At 40.7% G+C, this 19,402-nt stretch overlaps 1 protein-coding gene across 5 annotated transcripts in view; it reads right to left on the reverse strand.

Annotated features, from left to right (window-relative positions):
- Window positions 1–19,402, reverse strand: part of BACH2 (BTB and CNC homology 1, basic leucine zipper transcription factor 2) — a 307,416-nt gene that overhangs the window by 88,535 nt on the left and 199,479 nt on the right. For 4 of the 5 annotated variants that reach the window (XM_010834717.1, XM_010834719.1, XM_010834721.1 and 1 more), the window contains one exon: window positions 5–230. In XM_010834717.1, the coding sequence (XP_010833019.1) occupies window positions 5–230 (226 nt within the window). Of the gene's footprint in view, window positions 231–19,402 lie in introns of all 5 variants that reach the window. The other variant, XM_010834718.1, reaches the window with a different exon arrangement.

Raw genomic sequence — 19,402 nt, forward strand, 5'->3', positions numbered from 1 at the left:
TCATTTTTCGTCTGTCCGACCAGCGCCTGCCAGAAGTATTCACTGCATGCGGCCAGCACAGCTCGGTGGGCCCGGAACTCCTTCCTTTCCACGATCAGGGTCACGTCACAGAGAATATCCTTTTTGCGCTGGTCATTGAGGCCCAGGAGGATGTTGGCGCAGTGGACTGTGGACTCATACACATACATGGGGGAGTCAGGCTTCTCATCCACAGACATGCCGTTCACACCCTGAAAGAGAGCAAGCCAGCTTGGGTCATCGCGGCTCCCCGAGTCAGAGAGACGGTGAGAAAGCATGCTGACCTCCTGTGAACCACTACCCTGATGGAGCCAGGCTAAAAGGCGCAGAACTGCCTGTTAGCATCTTAGGCTCAGCACCGTGAACTCATAAAACATCTGGAAAGTTGTGTTCTATGGCTGACTTTTCTCCTTTCCCCTTACTGCGTCTTTTTAAACCTCAATGGAAACAAAGCCAGGTCTTTTAATGGAACACCCCAAACACTCAAAACACATACCCACTTTAAAACTTGGTAGTTTTGATTTTGTTCGTGGACTGAAAGGGAACTTTCACACATGCTCAGTCCCAGTGCAAGTATTAACTGAGCTTTGTGTTAAGAGGAAATGAATCATTCAGAAGTATTGGCAATGCTGCCTTGATGAAGCACGTGTTTAAGTTTCTGGGCTGAAATTTGGCCAAGACGCCAAGCGGTTAAACATCTAATCACAATGCGTAATTTAACATGGGAACTAAACGGACTGTGTATGATGGAGTGGATGTAGCCACTTATCTATTGCAATTGGCCTCCACCACTTCAGACAAAGCACAGCTACCATAATGCTACTTCTGTCATGAAAGGCTCTTGAAAAGAAGTGGAAGTGTGCTATCATTACTCCAGCAGACTGGATGTACACTCTCTTCAAGGAAATACAGTATATCACATTAGCAGTCAAAAAAAAGATATATTCAACAGTGAAGATTACTTTTACAAAGGGGTTCTTTGCTTTAAAAAGTGTCCACTGACAAATTAAAAAAATCTAATTAATTTACCTAACAGTCGGGCTAGTGGTAAAGAACCCACCAGCCAATGCAGGAGACATAAGAGATGTAGGTTTGATCCCTGGGGTCAGAAAGATCCCCTAGAGTAGGAAATGGCAACTCACTCCAGTATTCCTGCCTGGAAAATCCCATGGACAGCAGAGCCTGGCAGGCTACAGTCCATGGGGTCACAAGAGTCAGACATGACTGAAGTGACTTAGTATGCAACAGTTTTCCAGTAATGTTTACACTAGTATGAATTTCAATAGGGAGTCTTACTTTCTTTTTGGCTTTATTCGTATTTATTTCATTAAAAAAAATTTAAACAATTTTTTGGCGGTATTGCCTGGCATTCGGGATCTTAGTTCCTTGACCAGGGACTGAACCCATGTCCTCTGCAGTGGAAGCGTGGAGTCTTAACTACAAGACTGCCAGAGAAGGCAGAAGGCCTTCTTATTTATTTTTTAAAGAGTTTTTAACACACCATAAAATTGCATAGTCTAGAGCATGCAATCTTGACATATTCTGGAAGATACTCACAACTGTGAAACAATACTAAGTCACTTCAGTTGTGTCCAACTCTTTGCGACCCTATGGACTGTAGCCCGCCAGGCTCCTCTGTCCATGGGATTCTCCAGGCAAGAATATTGGAGTGGGTTGCCATTTCCTTCTCCAGGGGATCTTCCCAACCCAGGGATGGAACCTGGGTCTCTTATGTCTCCTGCACTGGCAGGTGGGTTCCTTACCACTAGTGTCACCTGGGAAGTCCAAAAATGTATTCTCCAAAAATAGCAGTCCCTTGGTATCCACTGGAATTGACTCCAAGACTGCCCGCAAATACCAAAATCCATGGGTTTTGAAACCATAATCGCAATCAATACACAACATATTCTTCACCACCAAGTCTCTTTACATCCCTTAACAATCTCTCCCTACTCCTCCATTCACCTACTGATGGATATTTGGGTATTTCCAGCTTTGGGTTGTTATAAATAAAGCTCCTTTGGATTAGTGTATAAATCTCTGTATGAATGTAAGCTTTCATTTCTCTCATGTAAACACCTAGAGATAGAATTGATGGATCATTTGGTATGTGTAAGTCTAACTTATAAAGAAACAGCCCCTGTTTTCTAAAGCGGCTATGCAATTTTACATTTTCAATGGCAATGGATGAGCGTTCACTTCTTTTCCATCCTTGCCACCATGTGGTATGGTCAGCCTTTCTAAGTTTGGTAGTTATAATAGGTGCACTGTGGCATCTCTCAGTGATTTCAGTTTGCTTTTCTCCAGTGACTGAAGATATTGAGAATCTTTCATGTGCTTATTTGTCATCTATCCGTTGTCTCAGTAGAGCATTTGATCTCAGAGTCGTGGGTTCATGTCCCACGTTGAGTGATGTGTTGGGGCTTCCCTGGTGGCTCAGATGGTACTGCTTGCAGTGCAGGAGACCTGAGTTTGATCCCTGAGTCAGTAAGATCCTCTTGAGAAGGAAATGGCAGCCACTCCAGTACTCGTGCCTGGAGAATCCCATGGACAGAGGAGCCTGGTAGGCTTATAGTTCATGAGGTTGCAAAGAGTCGGGTACGACCAAGTGACTAACACTTTCACTTTCATACCTTTTCTCTGGAGAGATTCTTTGCCCATTTTATACAGGGTTGTTTCCTTATTACTGAGTTTTGAACATTCTTTATAAAAGTTCTTAATAAAACTCTATCAGGTATGTGATTTGCAAATGTTTTCTCCAAGTCTGTAGCTTGTCGTTTTATTCTCTTATCAATGTCTTTCAAAAAGCAGAAAGTCTTCATTTGATGAAGTCCAGTGGGCAATTTTTTCTTTAATGGAGCATGCTTTTGGTGTCATATCTAAAAACCCTTTGCACAAACCAATGTCACATCTTTTGTCAGATTTACAACTAGATATTAATATTTTTAATACAATTAGCAATGGTTTTGTTTTTAACTTACATTTCTGATTTTTCATTGTGAGTATATAGATATATAAATTATTTTTGCATATTCATGTTGTATCCTGCAGCTTTGTATAACTTGCTTATCAGTTCCCATAGACTTTTCAGGGCCTGGAGTTTTAATTATAAATTCAATTTAAAAACTATTGTCAAATTTATTGGCATAAAGTTACACATGCTGCTGCTGCTGCTGCTAAGTCGCTTCAGTCGTGTTCGACTCTGTGTGACCCCATAGACGGCAGCCCACCAGGCTCCCCCGTCCCTGGGATTCTCCAGGCAAGAACACTGGAGTGGGTTGCCATTTCCTTCTCCAATGCATGAAAGTGAAAAGTGAATGTGAAGTCACTCAGTCATGTCCAACTCTTAGCGACCCTATGGACTGCAGCCTACCAGGCTCCTCCGTCCATGGGCTTTTCCAGGCAAGAGTACTGGAGTGGGGTGCCATTGCCTTCTCCGAAAGTTACACATAATATTTCCTTATTTTCCTTTAATATCAGTAAAATCTGTACCAATGGCACCTCTCACCCTCTATATACTAGAAATTTGTGTTATTTTTTTTTCCTGATCACTTTGGCTCAAGGTTTATCAATTTTATTGATATTCTCAAAGAACAAGCTTTTGCTTAAGTTGATTACTTTCTGTTTTGTATGATACTGAATTCTGCTCTCATTATTATATCCTTTCTTGTGCTTACTTTGGGTTTAATTTGCTCTTCTTTACCAGTCTCCTAAGGTGGAAGTTGAATTCATTGATCTGAGATCTTTCATCTTTTCTAATGAAAGCTATACATTTCACTATAGATACTTTAGCAGCACCTCACAAATTTTGAAATGTTGAGCTTTTATTTTCATTCAGTTCAAAATACTTTCTAATTTTCATTTTGATTTCTTCCTTGATGCATATATTATTTGGAAATACATCAACAGTGAGTTCCCTACATACAAATGAGTTCCATTTCAAGAGCGTGTTCATAAGTCCAATTTGTTCTTAAGTTCAACAAAGTTAGCCAAGGTACACAACTAACACAGTCGGTTATAGGATACTGCACTGCAATAGATTTATAATCCTTTCCACACAAATAACACATAAAACACAAACAAACAAAAAAGCCTGCTGGGAGAGAAGGAACCAGAAACCCAGCCTCTGCTCACACAGGTTTCAAGTGAGGAAGATCTGATAGGCTAGACCATGGTATCCTGGACGAAATGGAGGGAACAAGACCCCTGAAGAGAAGTTACTGTTAGGAAATGGAGAATTCAAACCTAGAGGGACATTTTAGCATAATATGTGGAGCTGATGCCACCAGCTCCTCGAGTCCTATGTATCTTAGCCCAGAGGTTTGTTCTAGGAACCATGGCTGAGCAAGGGGATATAAACTAAACAAATATGCCACCTGGGAACCCAATGTGGAGTTCCACTGAGGTCTGAGTGGGGCTGACTGCTATATGGCGGGATTGGACAAGGGTTCACCTACCAGGCAGGAACAGTCATCAATAGTGATGAAGTCCAGGCAGCACGTGGATTCTCAGATTCTAGTTCATGTGTAAGATGGTCTCTTTCTGCAGATGACATACTATACATAGAAAACCCTAAAGATGCCACCAGAAAACCACCAGAACTCATCAATTAATACAGTAAAGTTACAGGATACAAAATTAATATACAGAAACCTGTTGCATTTCTGTACACTAACAATGAAAAATCAGAACAAGAAATTAAGTAAACAATCTCATTTACTATTGCATCAAAAATAAAAAAAATATCTAGGAATAAACCTACCCAAGGAGGAAAAAGACCTGTAGTGGGAAAACTGTAAGATACTGATGGAGGATTTCTCTGGTGGTCCAGGGGCTAACTCCACGCTCCCAATGCAGGGGGCCTGGCTTAGATCCCTGACCAGGGAGCTACCTCTCACATGTTGCAGCTAAGAGTTCGCATGCCTCAACTAACGATTCAGTACAGCCAAATAGATAAATAAACTAAGTATTTTTTAAAAGGTACTGACGGAAGAAACAGAAGATGACAGAAACAGCTGGAAAGATATACTGTGTTCTAGGACTGGAATAATTAATACTGTTAAAATGACCATACTACCCAAGGCAATCTACAGATTCAATGCAATTCCTATAAAATACCAAGGGGATTTTTCACAGATCTAAAGTATAATTTAAAAAATTTTATGGAAACACTAAAGACTATGACTTACCACAACAATCTTGAGAAAGGACACAACTGGAGGCATCATGCTCCCTTCCTTCAGACTATAGTAAAAGCTAAAGTAATCAAAACAGTATGATCTTGGCACAAAAACAGACACATAGATCAATGGAACAGTATAAAGAGCTCAGAAATAAACTCACACATTTATGGCCAATTAATCTATGATAAAGGAGGCAAGAATATACAATGGAGAAAAGACAGTCTCTTCATTCAGTAACTGGTGCTGGGGAAACTAGAAAGAATGATATTAAAATGTCACTCTTTATAAAATTAATGTCACATCATATATAAAAATAAAATGGATTAAGGACACAAATTTAAGAACATAAAAATCCTAGAAGAATACACAAGCAGAACACTCTTTGATATAAATTATAGCAATAGTTTTTGGATCTGTCTCATAAAGCAAAGGAAATAAAAACAAAAATAAACAAATGGGATCTAATTAGACTTGAATGTTTTTGCACAGCAAAGGAAACCATAAAAAAACAAAACAAAAAGACAACCTACAGAATAGGAGAAAATATATGCAAATGATGTGACTGCCAAGGGGTTAATATCCAAAATATATAAAAATCTCACACAACTCAATATCAAACAACAACAAGCAAATAACCCAATCAAAAAATCAGCAGATCTAAATATACATTTCTCCAAAGAAGACATATTAATGGCCAAAAATCACAGGAAAAGATGTTCAACATCACTAATTATTAGAGAAATGCAAATCAAAACAATGAGGTATCACCTCACAACAGTCAGAAAGTCCATCAACAAAAAATCTACAAATAATATGTGTACCTATGGTTGATTCATGTTGATGTATCAGAAACCAACACAACATTGTAAAGCAATTATTCTCCAATTAAAAATAAATTTAAAAACAAACACATGCACACACACACAAGAGTCTACAAATAATAAATGCTGCACAGGGTGTGGAGAAAAGGCAACCCTTCTACACTATTGGTGAGAATGTAAATTGGTGCAGCTACTATGGAAAACAGTATGGAAGTTCCCTGAAGAACTAAAAAGAGAACTACCATATGATCCAGCAATCCTACTCCTGGGCATATACCTGGAGAAAACCCTCATTTGAAAAGATACATGCACTCCAATGTTCATAGCAGCACTACTTACAATAGCCAAGACATGGAAGCAACCTAAGAGTCAATCAACAGATGAATAGAGAAGATAAAGAAAGGATATATATGTGGGTGAAGTGAAGTGAAAGTCACTCAGTCATTTCTGACTCTTTGTGACCCCATGGACCATACAGTCCATGGAATTCTCCAGGCCAGAATACACACACACACACACACACACACACATATATATATACACACACACATATATATATGTATGTATATACATATGCAGACACACAATGGAATACTATTCAGACATAAAAAGAATGAAAATTTTCCATTTGCAGTAACACAGATGGGATTGGAGGATATTGTGCTAAGTGAAATAAGTCAGACAGAGAAAGACAAATAAATACTGTATTGATATCACTTGTATGTGGAATCTAAAAAAAAAAAAAAAAAAATACAACATACTAGTGACTATAACAAAAAGGAAAAAACATCTATCATTCCCATGAAGCTGTTGCTAGACTCTAATATGTCTGAGGATTTTCTTGACTTTATTACATTATTCCTGGATAATCCTTCCAATGCCATGCCAAGCCCACTCTGTGCCTCTTGGTTTTACATCCCTACCAGAGCTTATCATACCCCTCCCTGTTGGCCCCTCTTCAAGCATAATGGAACACGCTGTTTCTCTTCTTCTTTTAGAAATCAGTCAGCCTTTCCCATGCTCCAGTTACCATCGGTGCTCTTCTAGGAATTCTGTCTAATTTGTCTGTTTTGGACTGACCAATGCCAACCAGAAACCTGGTTCTCCTATCAATGCATTATGGTCTATTTTCTTTTTTTACCTGCCATACTAATGTAAAAACACATTTTTTCCCCCTAATGCAGCAAATCCTGAAATCTGTAGCAGGACCCATGGGATCTAAGAATGAAGTACTTTGTAGTGAGTAACAGCCCAGAATAGCATATAGGAATCTGACAGCCAGTCTTTACACTAAGCATTAGACAATGTGTTAAAGTGTGCAGACATTAGCTGAAATCAGATTGTAAGGAAGCTTTCCAAAGGTTCTGATTTGGGTTTTGGCTGGATCTCATTCTTCTTTTTGTAGGCCAAAAAACCCCCCAGCTGCACAAGTACACACACATATACCCCAATCATCTTATCATATGGTTTGGCAGTAAGAGATAATTAGTATAATTTTATCAGAGTATGCTCATCCTCTCAAAAAGCTACACAGACCACAACTCTTATCATTCAAAGATGAAGTGTTAATGAATACAGACTCACTTGTTAACTCCCTCGTTCACTCTTCACTCACTATTGGGTCATATTCAGAAATTAAAACGTCTAACACTTAGTTCTGAAGGTAAAAGTCTACATCGAAAAGCCAAGAAAAGAAAAAGAACTACAATGGGAAACCTGAAAAGGTGCAATTCACAAAAAAGTGGACCGTTGAGTTTTTCAGATAATGTGTCATGTTTACAATGTTTCATAAGAGAAGACATGAATACGCCTTGCAGGTAATGAAAAAGACCAAATTACAAACCATTTCACTTGAAATTCCAACCACACTTCTCCTAGAAACAGTGCATTAAGTAAACACTTCTGTGAATCAAACACTAAATTATTTAGTATTTGCTGAGTAAATTTCTGCTCTTATGAAGCATTCTTTAAAAGTCACTTACTACAGAACTGTAAGGGTTAGTTTATATAAAAGAAAGTTATCAAGTCTATAGAAGTTTTAGAGTGCACTGTGCCATTAAAATTACGAAGTTATTACTTTGGGATTGGAAACACTTTTCAATCGCATCAGGACTCAAACTTCTTACTTAAAGTGGAAAGCAATTCAATTTTGGCATTTTCTAATGGAAAACTGCAGTGCCTGTCACTTAATGTCTCTAATGCCTTTAGATAGCTAAATTGAGGGCCTGACATGGAGCACTAAAACTTTCCATGTTCTTTATTTACTCAAACACTCCATCTGCGTGTGTACTAGTTAGTGGCTAGGGAACTGAAATTTAAGGCCGTTATTAGGAGGAAGCACTTAGAATTATATCATCAAATCCTTAATAGCTCTGAATGGTTCTCCTACTTCAACATAAACTTCCATTTTCCTTGACCTTTCAGGAGGAAGTTCAATTTACTGATACAGTTTGTGACAATGGTTTTTACTGTGCAGTTGAAAAAAATTAGGAACCATCATAACAGGCCCCAATTTCAAGGGTAATTTTAGCTGTTGATGTTGTTGTTTTACTTCTTATGCTAACAGAGGCAAATAAAAAAGAATCGAAACTTTCAAACTATCGGGTAACATAATATTAGTGACAATGACTAGCATTTCCATTTTCAAGAGTAAACTGGAGGCCTTCCTTGGCAGTCCAGAGGTTAAGACTGCACTTTCACTGCAGGGAGTGTGGGTACCATCGCTGGCCCGGGAACTAAGATCTCGCATGCTGAGTGGTGTGGCCAAACACAAACAAAAACTAAAGTACATTCATGCTATGGCTTCATTAAAAAAAAAAAAAGTAAACTATTTGTAGAGGCACAGTATGATACAGAGGCTGAGCTAGAAGAAATACTAGAATGTTGGCAGCAGGTAGTATGTAATCATTTAAAGGCAATAAAGAATTAAAGATTTACTATATATCCACAATACTGGAAAGAATTAGACAATTAGATAAATAAAGTGTTTGTGAAGATATAAAGCCACAGGGACTCACACACTGACCATTGGTTCAGATTCTTTGGGAAACACTTTGGCATTATCTAATGAAGATTGTCATTCAGTAATTCTGTTCTCAGACTACACAAAGTGATGCTTCTGCATGTCTGTAGCAGAACTCTGGACAAGAGTGGTCAGAGCAGGGCTGTTCAGCTTCTGACTGGAAACAACGCAATGTCAGCTGGTGGCAGAATGAATAGACACACTGAGGTATATGCATATATTGTTTTAATGGAAGAATATAGAGTAAATTAGAGTCATATGCAAAATGGACAAATCTCACAGACCTAATTACTCAGCTAGAAAAGCAAGGCACAAAGTAACAACATGGTTGGATTCCATGGACATCAAGTTCAAAAACAGATAAAACTTCAGTATCTATGGATACACACATAGGTGGTGAAATTACAAAGAGGACTCAGGACTTGCCTGGTGGGCCAGTGGTTAAGACTCCACGCTCTCAATTCAGGGAGCACTGGTTCAATCCCTGGTCTGGGAACTAAGATCCCACATGCAATGTAACAGGGCCAAAAAATAAAAACAGAAAAAAGAAAAAGACACAGAAGGGAAAGACTTATTGGAAAGTGGTACTGGGAAGGTCTCAGGGGTGCTGTCACAAAGTTTTATTTCTTGACATCAATGATAGGCAGATATTTGTTTGCTTGTTATTGAATTACACATTTGCTTATGCACTTTTCTTTTTCTACATTGTATTTTATCAGTAAAAAATCCTATGATTGTGTCCTCAGACACTCAGTTGTATCCAACTCTTTGAAACTCCATGGAATGGAGCCCACCAGGCTCCTCTGTCCATGGAATTTTGGGATGGGTTGCCATTTTCTACTCCAGGGGATCTTCCTGACCCAGGGATCTAACCAGCATCTTTTGCATTGCAGGCAGACTCTTCACCACTGAGCCCTCCCGTTCTAAATGGAAGATTTTAGGAACGAGTTTACAGCTCAAGTTCCCTGCCTCAGGTTCAGTGACTTAACTACAAAGGTCCTGGGGTGGACTTTGGGTTTTAAAGAAAAATACATACCCACATCTTCAGTTCAGTTCAGTCGCTCAGTCGTGTCCAACTCCTTGCGACCCCATGAATCACAGGTACGCCAGGCCTCCCTGTCCATCACCAACTCCCGGAGTTCACTCAAACTCATGTCCATCGAGTCGGTGATGCCATCCAGCCATCTCATCCTCTGTCGTCCCCTTCTCCTCCTGCCCTCAAATCCCTCCCACATCTTACAACCTACAATTTAAGGTCTGAAGGGACCTTAAAGGCAATCAAATCTAGCTGGACATTTTAAATAAGAATCTTCAAAAATGGGCAGAATACAGGGACAAGGTCCTTCAGGAGGTGGTGAGACATCTGAGAACAGGCTTATTTCCAAACAAGCCTCTTTTCAGAGATCTCATGTTTCATCTTCTCTCTGTGAAAACCCAATCACTTCAATGCACTTCCACTTCCTTATCTATAAAATGAGGAAATGGACTAGGTGACCTGCAAGGTATTTCTAGTTTTAATTTCAATGGTTCTGTGAAAGTATAGAAAGTTTAAGAAAAACTTGAAATGTGAGCTTTTCTAAGTACAGTCTTGAAAAATCTTTTTTTTTTTTTTGAAGTTAGAGATGCTCAAAATAACATAGCTGATTGGAATGGAGAAATATCACCACAAAACTTTTGGGAAAGATGAACAAGAAAGGAAGACTTTCCCCAAAACAATCCGAACTTTTTCTCCTTAAAAAAAGTCAACCAACCCAAAGGCAGGATGAATCAAGGGCCAATTGGTTCATATCAATGGGATGCAGTGCCCACTGGGACTGAACAATGGTTCCACACCTTGCTCTCTTCTCATTCCGCTCCCCTCAAAGAGGGTTGTGGTGTGCAGGATGGATTCTCAGAAACTGTAGCTTTCGAATCAAGTTGGGTGTCCATCAGCTCCTCCTATCAGAATCCCCACCCAGTGATGTCAGGTGACACAACAGTGATGTCAGGCTGTTCGGGAGCCAGGAAGAGGTTATGATTTGGATTTAGCAATCACATAGGACATATACTGTCATTTCTAAAAGCAGATGAAGGAATTACATGGTTTGAAATCAATGGGGGAAAGGGATTCCATGCCAGACTGTTCAAGATACACAATTCTGTCATACAGAGTCAAGTAAGTCAGAAGGAGAAAAACAAATATCATACAATAACATATATATGTGCAATCTAGAAAAGCGGTACTGATGAACCTATTTTCAGGGCAGGAATGGAGACACAGACACAGAGAATGGACACATGGACCCAAAGGGGTAAGGCAAGTAGAGAGTGGGACAAATTGAGAAAGTAGCCCTGACATATTCTCCAGGCAAGAATACTGGAGTGGGTGCCATTCCCTTTTCCAGGGGATCTTTCCGACCCAGGGATCAAACCACGTCTCCTGCATTGCAGGCAGATTATTTACCTTCTGAGCCACCAGGGAAACCCACTATATACACTATCATGTGTAAAACAGATAGCTAGTGGAAGCCGCTGTCTAGCATTGGGAGCTGAGTTTGATGCTCTGTGATAACCTAGAGGGGTGGGATGTGGGGGCTTGCAGGGAGGCTTAAAGAGGGAATGGATACATGTATATATATGGCTGATTCACACTGTTGTACAACAGAAACTAATACAACACTGTAAAGCAATTATATTCCAGATTAAAACATGATAAACAATTATCGTCAGTAGGGTTTGGGTGATGGTGGGGTGGGGGTAAGGGAGGAGCGTGGGCAGGGAGGAAGTGTGGAATTAGGAATGGAGAGACTGGAAATATGCGACTCTGCCATCATCTCCTCTGCTCGTCTTTTCTATATTTTGACGTCTGCTTTTGGTTCTTTTGTGGCCAGCTCCCAGCTAAGGGTATAGCTGAAGCCCCCATTTATTCCACTGGGGTAGATCCATTCCTACCCGTGGCTATCTTGTCACTTCCAGTTTGTCTCCGTTCCTACTTCTTTGTATCCGTGTTCTCCATTTATATTCATTTCTCATACATCAATCTCTGCTTCCTATTAGCATTTGCTTCTTGCACATTAGGAGTTAGAGGACAGAAAGAAGTCATTTCCCGTCTCCCATTTTTCTCTATCAGGGCATCTGTGTGAATTGTTCTCTCCCGGTGTTCCCTTCCAGCCAGAGAAATATGACCCTAGAGCCTCACGCTGCTAATGTGAGAAGAAATTATGAGCAGTGATTAGGAGGCTAAATGAGGGTGGTAGAACCTATTTACTTCATTAAGGTTCCTTCAGGGAAAAAGCAAGAATGGGAAACTGAGAGATAAGGGTTAATACTCAAAGAATAAAAGATCCATTTGACTCAGAGCAATCTTCAGTCTGCCTGGATTCTATCAGACGCCCTTCTCCATGGGGAAATCATTACAGAGAAATGACATGCAAAGTGCACCATAAAGCATCTGAGTCAAACCAGAGAGAGGATGACTCAACGGATCATTTTACGTTTTAATAGAAGGTGCTGCAGATTTGTACCCAGTGCACAGTTCGACACGGGGCGTGTATCCCCCCCCCCACTTCTAAAACTTCTCCATCGGGTAGGAGGGGAGTTCCCAGAACTTGACATAAATTATTCTGTCTTAGAGAAGCACCAAGTCAAAACTCACAACAGAGAATCAAAGACTAAGAAAAGACAACTGATAGTCAAATGCAGAAACAAAGGGAGCCTGCGATTCTGTCTAATTCCAACTTTAGCATTACTGTCAGATCTCAGACTGTCAAAAAACTGAACTCAGTAATTAGTGGACTTCAAATCTGATTAAGGGGGTGGCAGAAAGAAAAGGGAAAGAGAGGGAGGGAAGGAAAGAAGGGAGGAGGAAGGAGAGAGAGAGAGGGGGCAGAAAAGGAAAAAAGAATATTTAAGTGTCATCATTTAAAAATTTTGCTCCTTGAATTCATTTCAATAGATAACTGTGTCATTCATTTCAGAAATTTACTCACCAGATCGTGACAACGCTGGGCTTGGTTATCGATGTGAAGAAACCATGTTAATAAAGCCATTGTTTCCTGGGCTAGTTTTCTGGGCTAGTTACTGCTTATAGGTGCTAAAACGTGTAAGTTGCCAAAGGTAAAATCATCTGATCAGGAAGGACAGTGTTAGCTAGAGAAGGAATCATCAAACCTTACTCTTTCTCGGGGCAGGGAGTGGGGGCAGGCTCACCTCCAGATGCACTTTTGACAGAAAAGTCTGCCTGTACATAAAGAACATCTACAGTTATGTGGCTGTTCATCCCTGTGATCTCTAGCAATGGCTGTTCCGCTTCCTGAGAGGGTATGCTATTTACAGGTGGGAAAGAAAACAGAACTGAGTTTCTGTGGCTTGGCAGAAAGAGAGCTTTCACAGAAAAGGTTCTGAATAAGAGGAAACTTGCTTCTTTCATGCACTTGGGTCTTTTGGACAATGTGATTCTGTTCTGAAATATTGTCGATTTTGCAGAGGTGCAGGCTGGCATGGATGAATTTCAGGTTGCAAGATGATTCAGCTGGTAACTAAAAACAAAACTCGGCACCCATGGCAGCAGCGCCCAATCAAGGCATCAAGGCACAGGAGTCATCTGGTTTGAGGGTCCTTTTGGGAGACGCTTTGGAAATGGTCCGTGGATTTTCCACTGAAGCCCGGGCACCCTCACTCCTGTTTTTCCATTTCAAAATGATTAAAACCATGAAGCTAAGACCATTGCTTGGCAGTCTGTTAAATCCCACATCAGGTAATAAAAGCACTTGGACCATCTGTTACCAAGAAGATCAAACGGAGCTGGAATATGAACACACAGGTGAAACGCTCTCCTGGGAGGATGCGGGAATGGCAGGAGGTCAGTGAAGAGAGACAGGGGAACGGATGCGCTTGGAGCCCTCTAAGTGCCTGTCCTGTCCTTGCAGCTTCTCAGCATGATGAGAAAGATATGCCTCAGATACAGCAGAGTCTGTTAGGAAGAGATTTTGTTCTGACTCACTCATTGTAAAAAGTCAGATTTGCACTGCCACGGTGGAGAAAATACCCTCTCTCCAGATGGAAAGGAAGAGGTATGACCAGACGGTACCAGAGAAGCATCCAGAAGCGTTTAGAAGTACCAGGCAGGAAGAGACTATTCAGTACTTTCTTTCCCTTCCTTTTTGTTTTGGGTTCTGGGTAAGTTCTCTCTCTCTCTCTCTTTAAAATAGAAGTATAGTTGATGTACGATATTATATAAATTATGGATGTACAATACAGTGATTCATGATTTTTAGAGGTTATACTTCATTCATAGTTATTATAAAATATTGGCGATATTCCCTGTGTTGTACAATATATCTTGGTAGCTTATTTTATACCTAGTAGCTTGGATCACTTACTTCGCTATTCCTATTGCCCCTTCCTTCCCTACTGGTAACCACTAGAGCTTGTTCTCTGTATCTGTGAGCCTGCTTCTTTTTTGTTATAGTCACTGCTGCTGCTGCTAAGTTGCTTCAGTCGTGTCCGACTCTGTGCGACCCCATAGACGGCAGCCCACCAGAATCCCCTGTCCCTGGGATTCTCCAGGCAAGAAAACTGGAGTGGGTTGCCAGTTCCTTCTCCAATGCATGAAAGTGAAAAGTGAAAGTGAAGTCGCTCAGTCGTGTCCGATTCTTAGCGACCGCATGGACTGCAGCCCACCAGGCTGTTGTATTTTTTAGATTCTATGTATAAATGATAGCAGACAGTATTTTTCTGTCTCAGTGCTTTCTTGATTCTACAGTGTACCTGATTCCTATTTCTCCTTCCAACTCTAGACAGAGGGCCCTCCATTTCAGTTTCTGCTCTCCCACCTCTTGGCTTTGGGACATTGGGTACATTAATTAATGTACCCAATCAGACTCCGTAATCCTTGGCTTTTTCATCTGCAAAATGACTATGTGAAGATTAAATGAGATGAAGCAATAAGATATTTGAGCTTCCCTGGTGGCTCAGACAGTAAAGAATCCACCTGCAATGCAGGAGACCCAGGTTTGATTCCTGGTTTGGGAAGATCCCCTGCAGAAGGAAATGGCAACCCACTCCAGTATTCTTGCCTGGACAATTCCATGGACAGAGAAGCCTGGCAGGCTATAGTCCACGGAGTCACAAAGAGATGGACACTACTCAGCAACTGACTATAAGGAGCTATTCAACTAGTTCAATAAGATATTTAAGATGGTCTTTGTTTTACAGTAAACACTCCACAAATGGAAACTATGGTTATGAAAGGAAAATGAATTTCTTTGTACATTATAAAAAATTTGTAGTTCTGCACAGAATGAGAGTTTCTTATATTGAGGCAAACACAAACTGTATGAAGAGTGAGGTATATCTTTGTTTGCTAGATTCTCCTGCTTAATTAAACCTGAGGAAAGCCCAATTTGCCTGATTTCCATCCATGGCCTGTGAGAAAATGATGCAATAATGTGTGGGATCTGGTGTTTTCTGGCAACTTTGACCATGATGTCACTGCAGCCTTCTCTCTCTAACATCCATAATGACCGTGAATTGGGCAGCAGACTTGAGAGCTTTCTGAGAAGCAGAAAGTACTCTGTTAGCATCAGGAACAATCCTCACCACCATTTGACTAATTCTACACATGATTACGGTGGTACACATGATTATATTATTAATATCAAGAGTGTCTGCTCTGCTGGGCACTTAACCCTGATATATTTCTCCCTCATGCCAAGAGAAGGCATCTGGCAGATGGGGGGAGGCTTGTACTGATTCTCATTTAACAAAGTTTCCAAAAGATTCCATCCCATCAATGCTTGTTCGAAGGATGAGCTTTGAACAGTCCACCTTCTACGACAGGCTTTCCCAGTTTTCTCTCTTTGAAACCTTTTGCATGTTTCATACAAATCCGAACCCTCCTGAATCATCAGAGACAGTGGGTGTAGAAGTGGCCAGCCAGGCTCTGGAGCCAGTCTGCCAGCATCTGCATACTGACCAGAAGCTTTCTGTGAGGATCCCTCATCTGTAATCCAGTTGTCATGAGGAGCAAGCAAGCTAAAGGACAAACAAAGTGCTTGGAGCAATTCCTGGAGTATACAGTAAGCACGCACTAAGTGCTGTATCAGCAGGGTTAATAGAAGCAGGACAGTGCAATGGCCGAGGACAGCCAGCCTGCCTGCTTGGAATCCTGATTCTGCCACTCATTTCTGGCCCAACCTCCACCAGCACCTAACTTTTTTGTGCCTCATTCTTCTGATTTATACAAAAAGGGTATGATAAAGAACACCTACCCTGTAGGCTCATGAGGATGAAAACATTCCACGTGTGTGTCTGTTCATTAATTCACTCATTCAGTATGCAGTATGTGGCCAATAAAATTAGCTCTTCTCTCTCAACATGCCAACTGTTTCCAACCACTTTTCATTCCCAGACTGACGACAGCTTATCCTATTTTTTTTTTCATTTTTTTCTCTGGTATTAAGCTACATGGGCTGATTATATATTTTGCAGATTAATTCTTTGTCAGTTGGTTTGTTTGCTATTATTTTCTCCCATGCTGAGGGTTGTCTTATCACCTTTCTTATGGTTTCCTTCATTGTGCGAAAGCTTTTAAGTTTAATTAGGTCTCATTTGGTATTTTTGCTTTTATTTCCATTACTCTAGGACATGGGTCATAGAGGATCTTGCTCTGATTTATGTGAGAGAGTGTTCTGCCTATATTTTCATCTAAGAGTTTTAAGTTTCTGGTCTTACATTTAGGTCTTTAATCCATTTTGAGTTTGTTTTCATGTATGGTGTTAGGAAAAATATACAAGACGCTCATGCAGCTCAATACCAGAAAAATAAACAACCCAGTCAAAAAGTGGGCAGAAGACCTAAACAGACATTTCTCCAAAGAAGACATACAGATGGCTAACAAACATATGAAAAGATGCTCAACATCACTCATTATTGGTGGTTGAGTCACTAAGTCATGTTCAACTCTTGCAACCCCATGGACTGTAGCCTGTCAGGATCCTCTGTCCATGGGATTCTCCAGGCAAGAATACTGGACTGGGTTGCCATTTCCTTCTGCGAGGGATCTTCCTGACCCAGGAATCGAATCCAGGTCTCCTGCATTGCAGGCAGATTCTTTACCAACTGAGCTATAATGCAAACCAAAACAATAAGGTGTCATCTCACACTGGTTAGAATGGCCATCATCAAAAAGCCTACAAACAATAAGTGCTGGAGAGGGTATGGAGAAGAGAGAACCTTCTTACACTGTTGGTGTGGATACAAATTGATTCACCCACTATGGAAAACAGTATGGAGATTCCTTAAAAAAAAACTAGGAATAAACTGCCATATGACCCAGAAATCCCACTACTGGGCATATACCCGGAGGAAACCATAATTGAAAAGACACACTGTACCCTAATGTTCACTGCAGCGCTATTTCCAGTAGCTAGGACATGGAAGCAACCTAGACGTCCATTGACAGATGAGTGGATAGGGAAGGAAGTTATGTTACATATATACAGTGGAGAATTGCTCAACTATACAGAGAAACGCATTCGAGTCAGTTCTAATCAGGTGGATGAACCCAGAGCCTATTACACAGAGTGAAGTAAATCAGAAAGAGAAAGAAAAACATTGTATATTAACACACATATAAGGAATCTAGAAAGATAGCACTGACAATCCTATCTGCAGGGCAGCACAGGAGACACGGACATAAAGAACAGACTTTTGGACACAGTGGGGGAATGGGAGGGTGCGATGATTGGAGAGGACAGCACCGAAACATATATGTTACCATTTGTAAAACAGACAACCAGTGGAGGTTTGATGTAAGACTCAGGGAACCCAAAGCCAGTGCTCTGTGACAACCTAGAGGGCTGGGATAGGGAGGAGGTGAGAAAGGAGTTCAAGAGGGAAAGGACATATGTATACCTGTGGCCGACTCATGTTGATGTATGGCAAAAACCACCACAATATTGTTAAGTAATTATCTCCTAATTAAAAATTTAAAAATGTAACAAGAAAGGAAATGGAGAAAAATGAACAGTTTTTTAAATCGAAGAATAATTAATTTACAATGTTCAGATGTACAGCAAAGTGATTCAGACATACACATATGTATCAGTCTGTTCAGTCACTCAATCATGTCTGACTTTTTGCAACCCCATGGACTGCAGCATGCCAAGCTTCCCTGTCCATCACCAATTCCCAGAGCTTACTCAAACTCATGTCCATCAAGTTGGTGATGCCATCCAGCCATCTCATCCTCTGCCGTCGCCTTTTCCTCCTGCCTTCAATCCTTCCTAGCATCAGGGGCTTTTCCAATGAGTTAGTTCTTTGCATCAGGTGGCCAAAGTGTTGGAGTTTCAGCTTCAGCATCAGTCCTTCTAATGAGTAGTCAGGACTGATTTCCTTTAGGATGGACTGGTTTGATCTCCTTGCAGTCCAAGGGACTCTCAAGAGTCTTCTCCAACTTCTCCATAGTTCAAAAGCATCAATTCCTCACCGCTCAGCTTTCTTTATGGTCCAATCTTACATCCACACATGACTACTGGGAAAACCATAGCTTTGACTAGACAGACCTTTGTCGGCAAAGTATTGCCCCTGCTTTTTAATGTGCTGTCTAGGTTGGTCATAACTTTTCTTCCAAGGAGCAAGCATCTTTTAATTTCATGGCTGCAGTCACCCTCTGCAATGATTTTGGAGCCCCAAAAATAAAGTCTCTCAGTTTCCATTGTTTTCCCATCTATTTGCCATGAAGTGATGGGACCAGATGCCATGATCTTAGTTTTCTGAAGTTGGTTTTAAGCCATCTTTTTCACTCTCCTCTTTCACTTTCATCAAGAGGCTTTTGAGTTCCTCTTCACTTTCTGCCATCAGGGTGGTGTCATCTGCATATCTGAGGTTATTGATATTTCTCCCGGCAATCTTGATTCCAGCTTGTGCTTCTTCCAGCCCAGTGTTTCTCATGATGTACTCTGCATATAAGTTAAATAAGCAGGGTGACAATATACAACCTTGATGTACTCCTTTTCCTATTTGGAACCAGTCTGTTGTTCCATGTCCAGTTCTAACTGTTGCTTCCTAACCTGCATATAGGTTTCTCAAGAGTCAGGTCAGGTGGTCTGGTATTCCCATCTCTTTCAGAATTTTCCACAGTTTATTGTGATCCACACAGTCAAAGGCTTTGGCATAGTCAATAAAGCAGAAATAGATGTTTTTTTCTGGAACTCTCTTGCTTTTTTGATGATTCAGCAGATGTTGACAATTTGATCTCTGGTTCCTCTGCCTTTTCTAAAACCAGCTTGAACATCTGGAAGTTCATGGTTCACATATTGCTGAAGCCTGGCTTGGAGAATTTTAAGCATTACTTTACTAGTGTGTGAAATGAGTGC

Source organism: Bison bison, unplaced genomic scaffold (genome assembly GCF_000754665.1).
Source record: "Bison bison bison isolate TAMUID 2011002044 unplaced genomic scaffold, Bison_UMD1.0 scf7180017864035, whole genome shotgun sequence".
Classification (NCBI taxonomy): domain Eukaryota; kingdom Metazoa; phylum Chordata; class Mammalia; order Artiodactyla; family Bovidae; genus Bison; species Bison bison.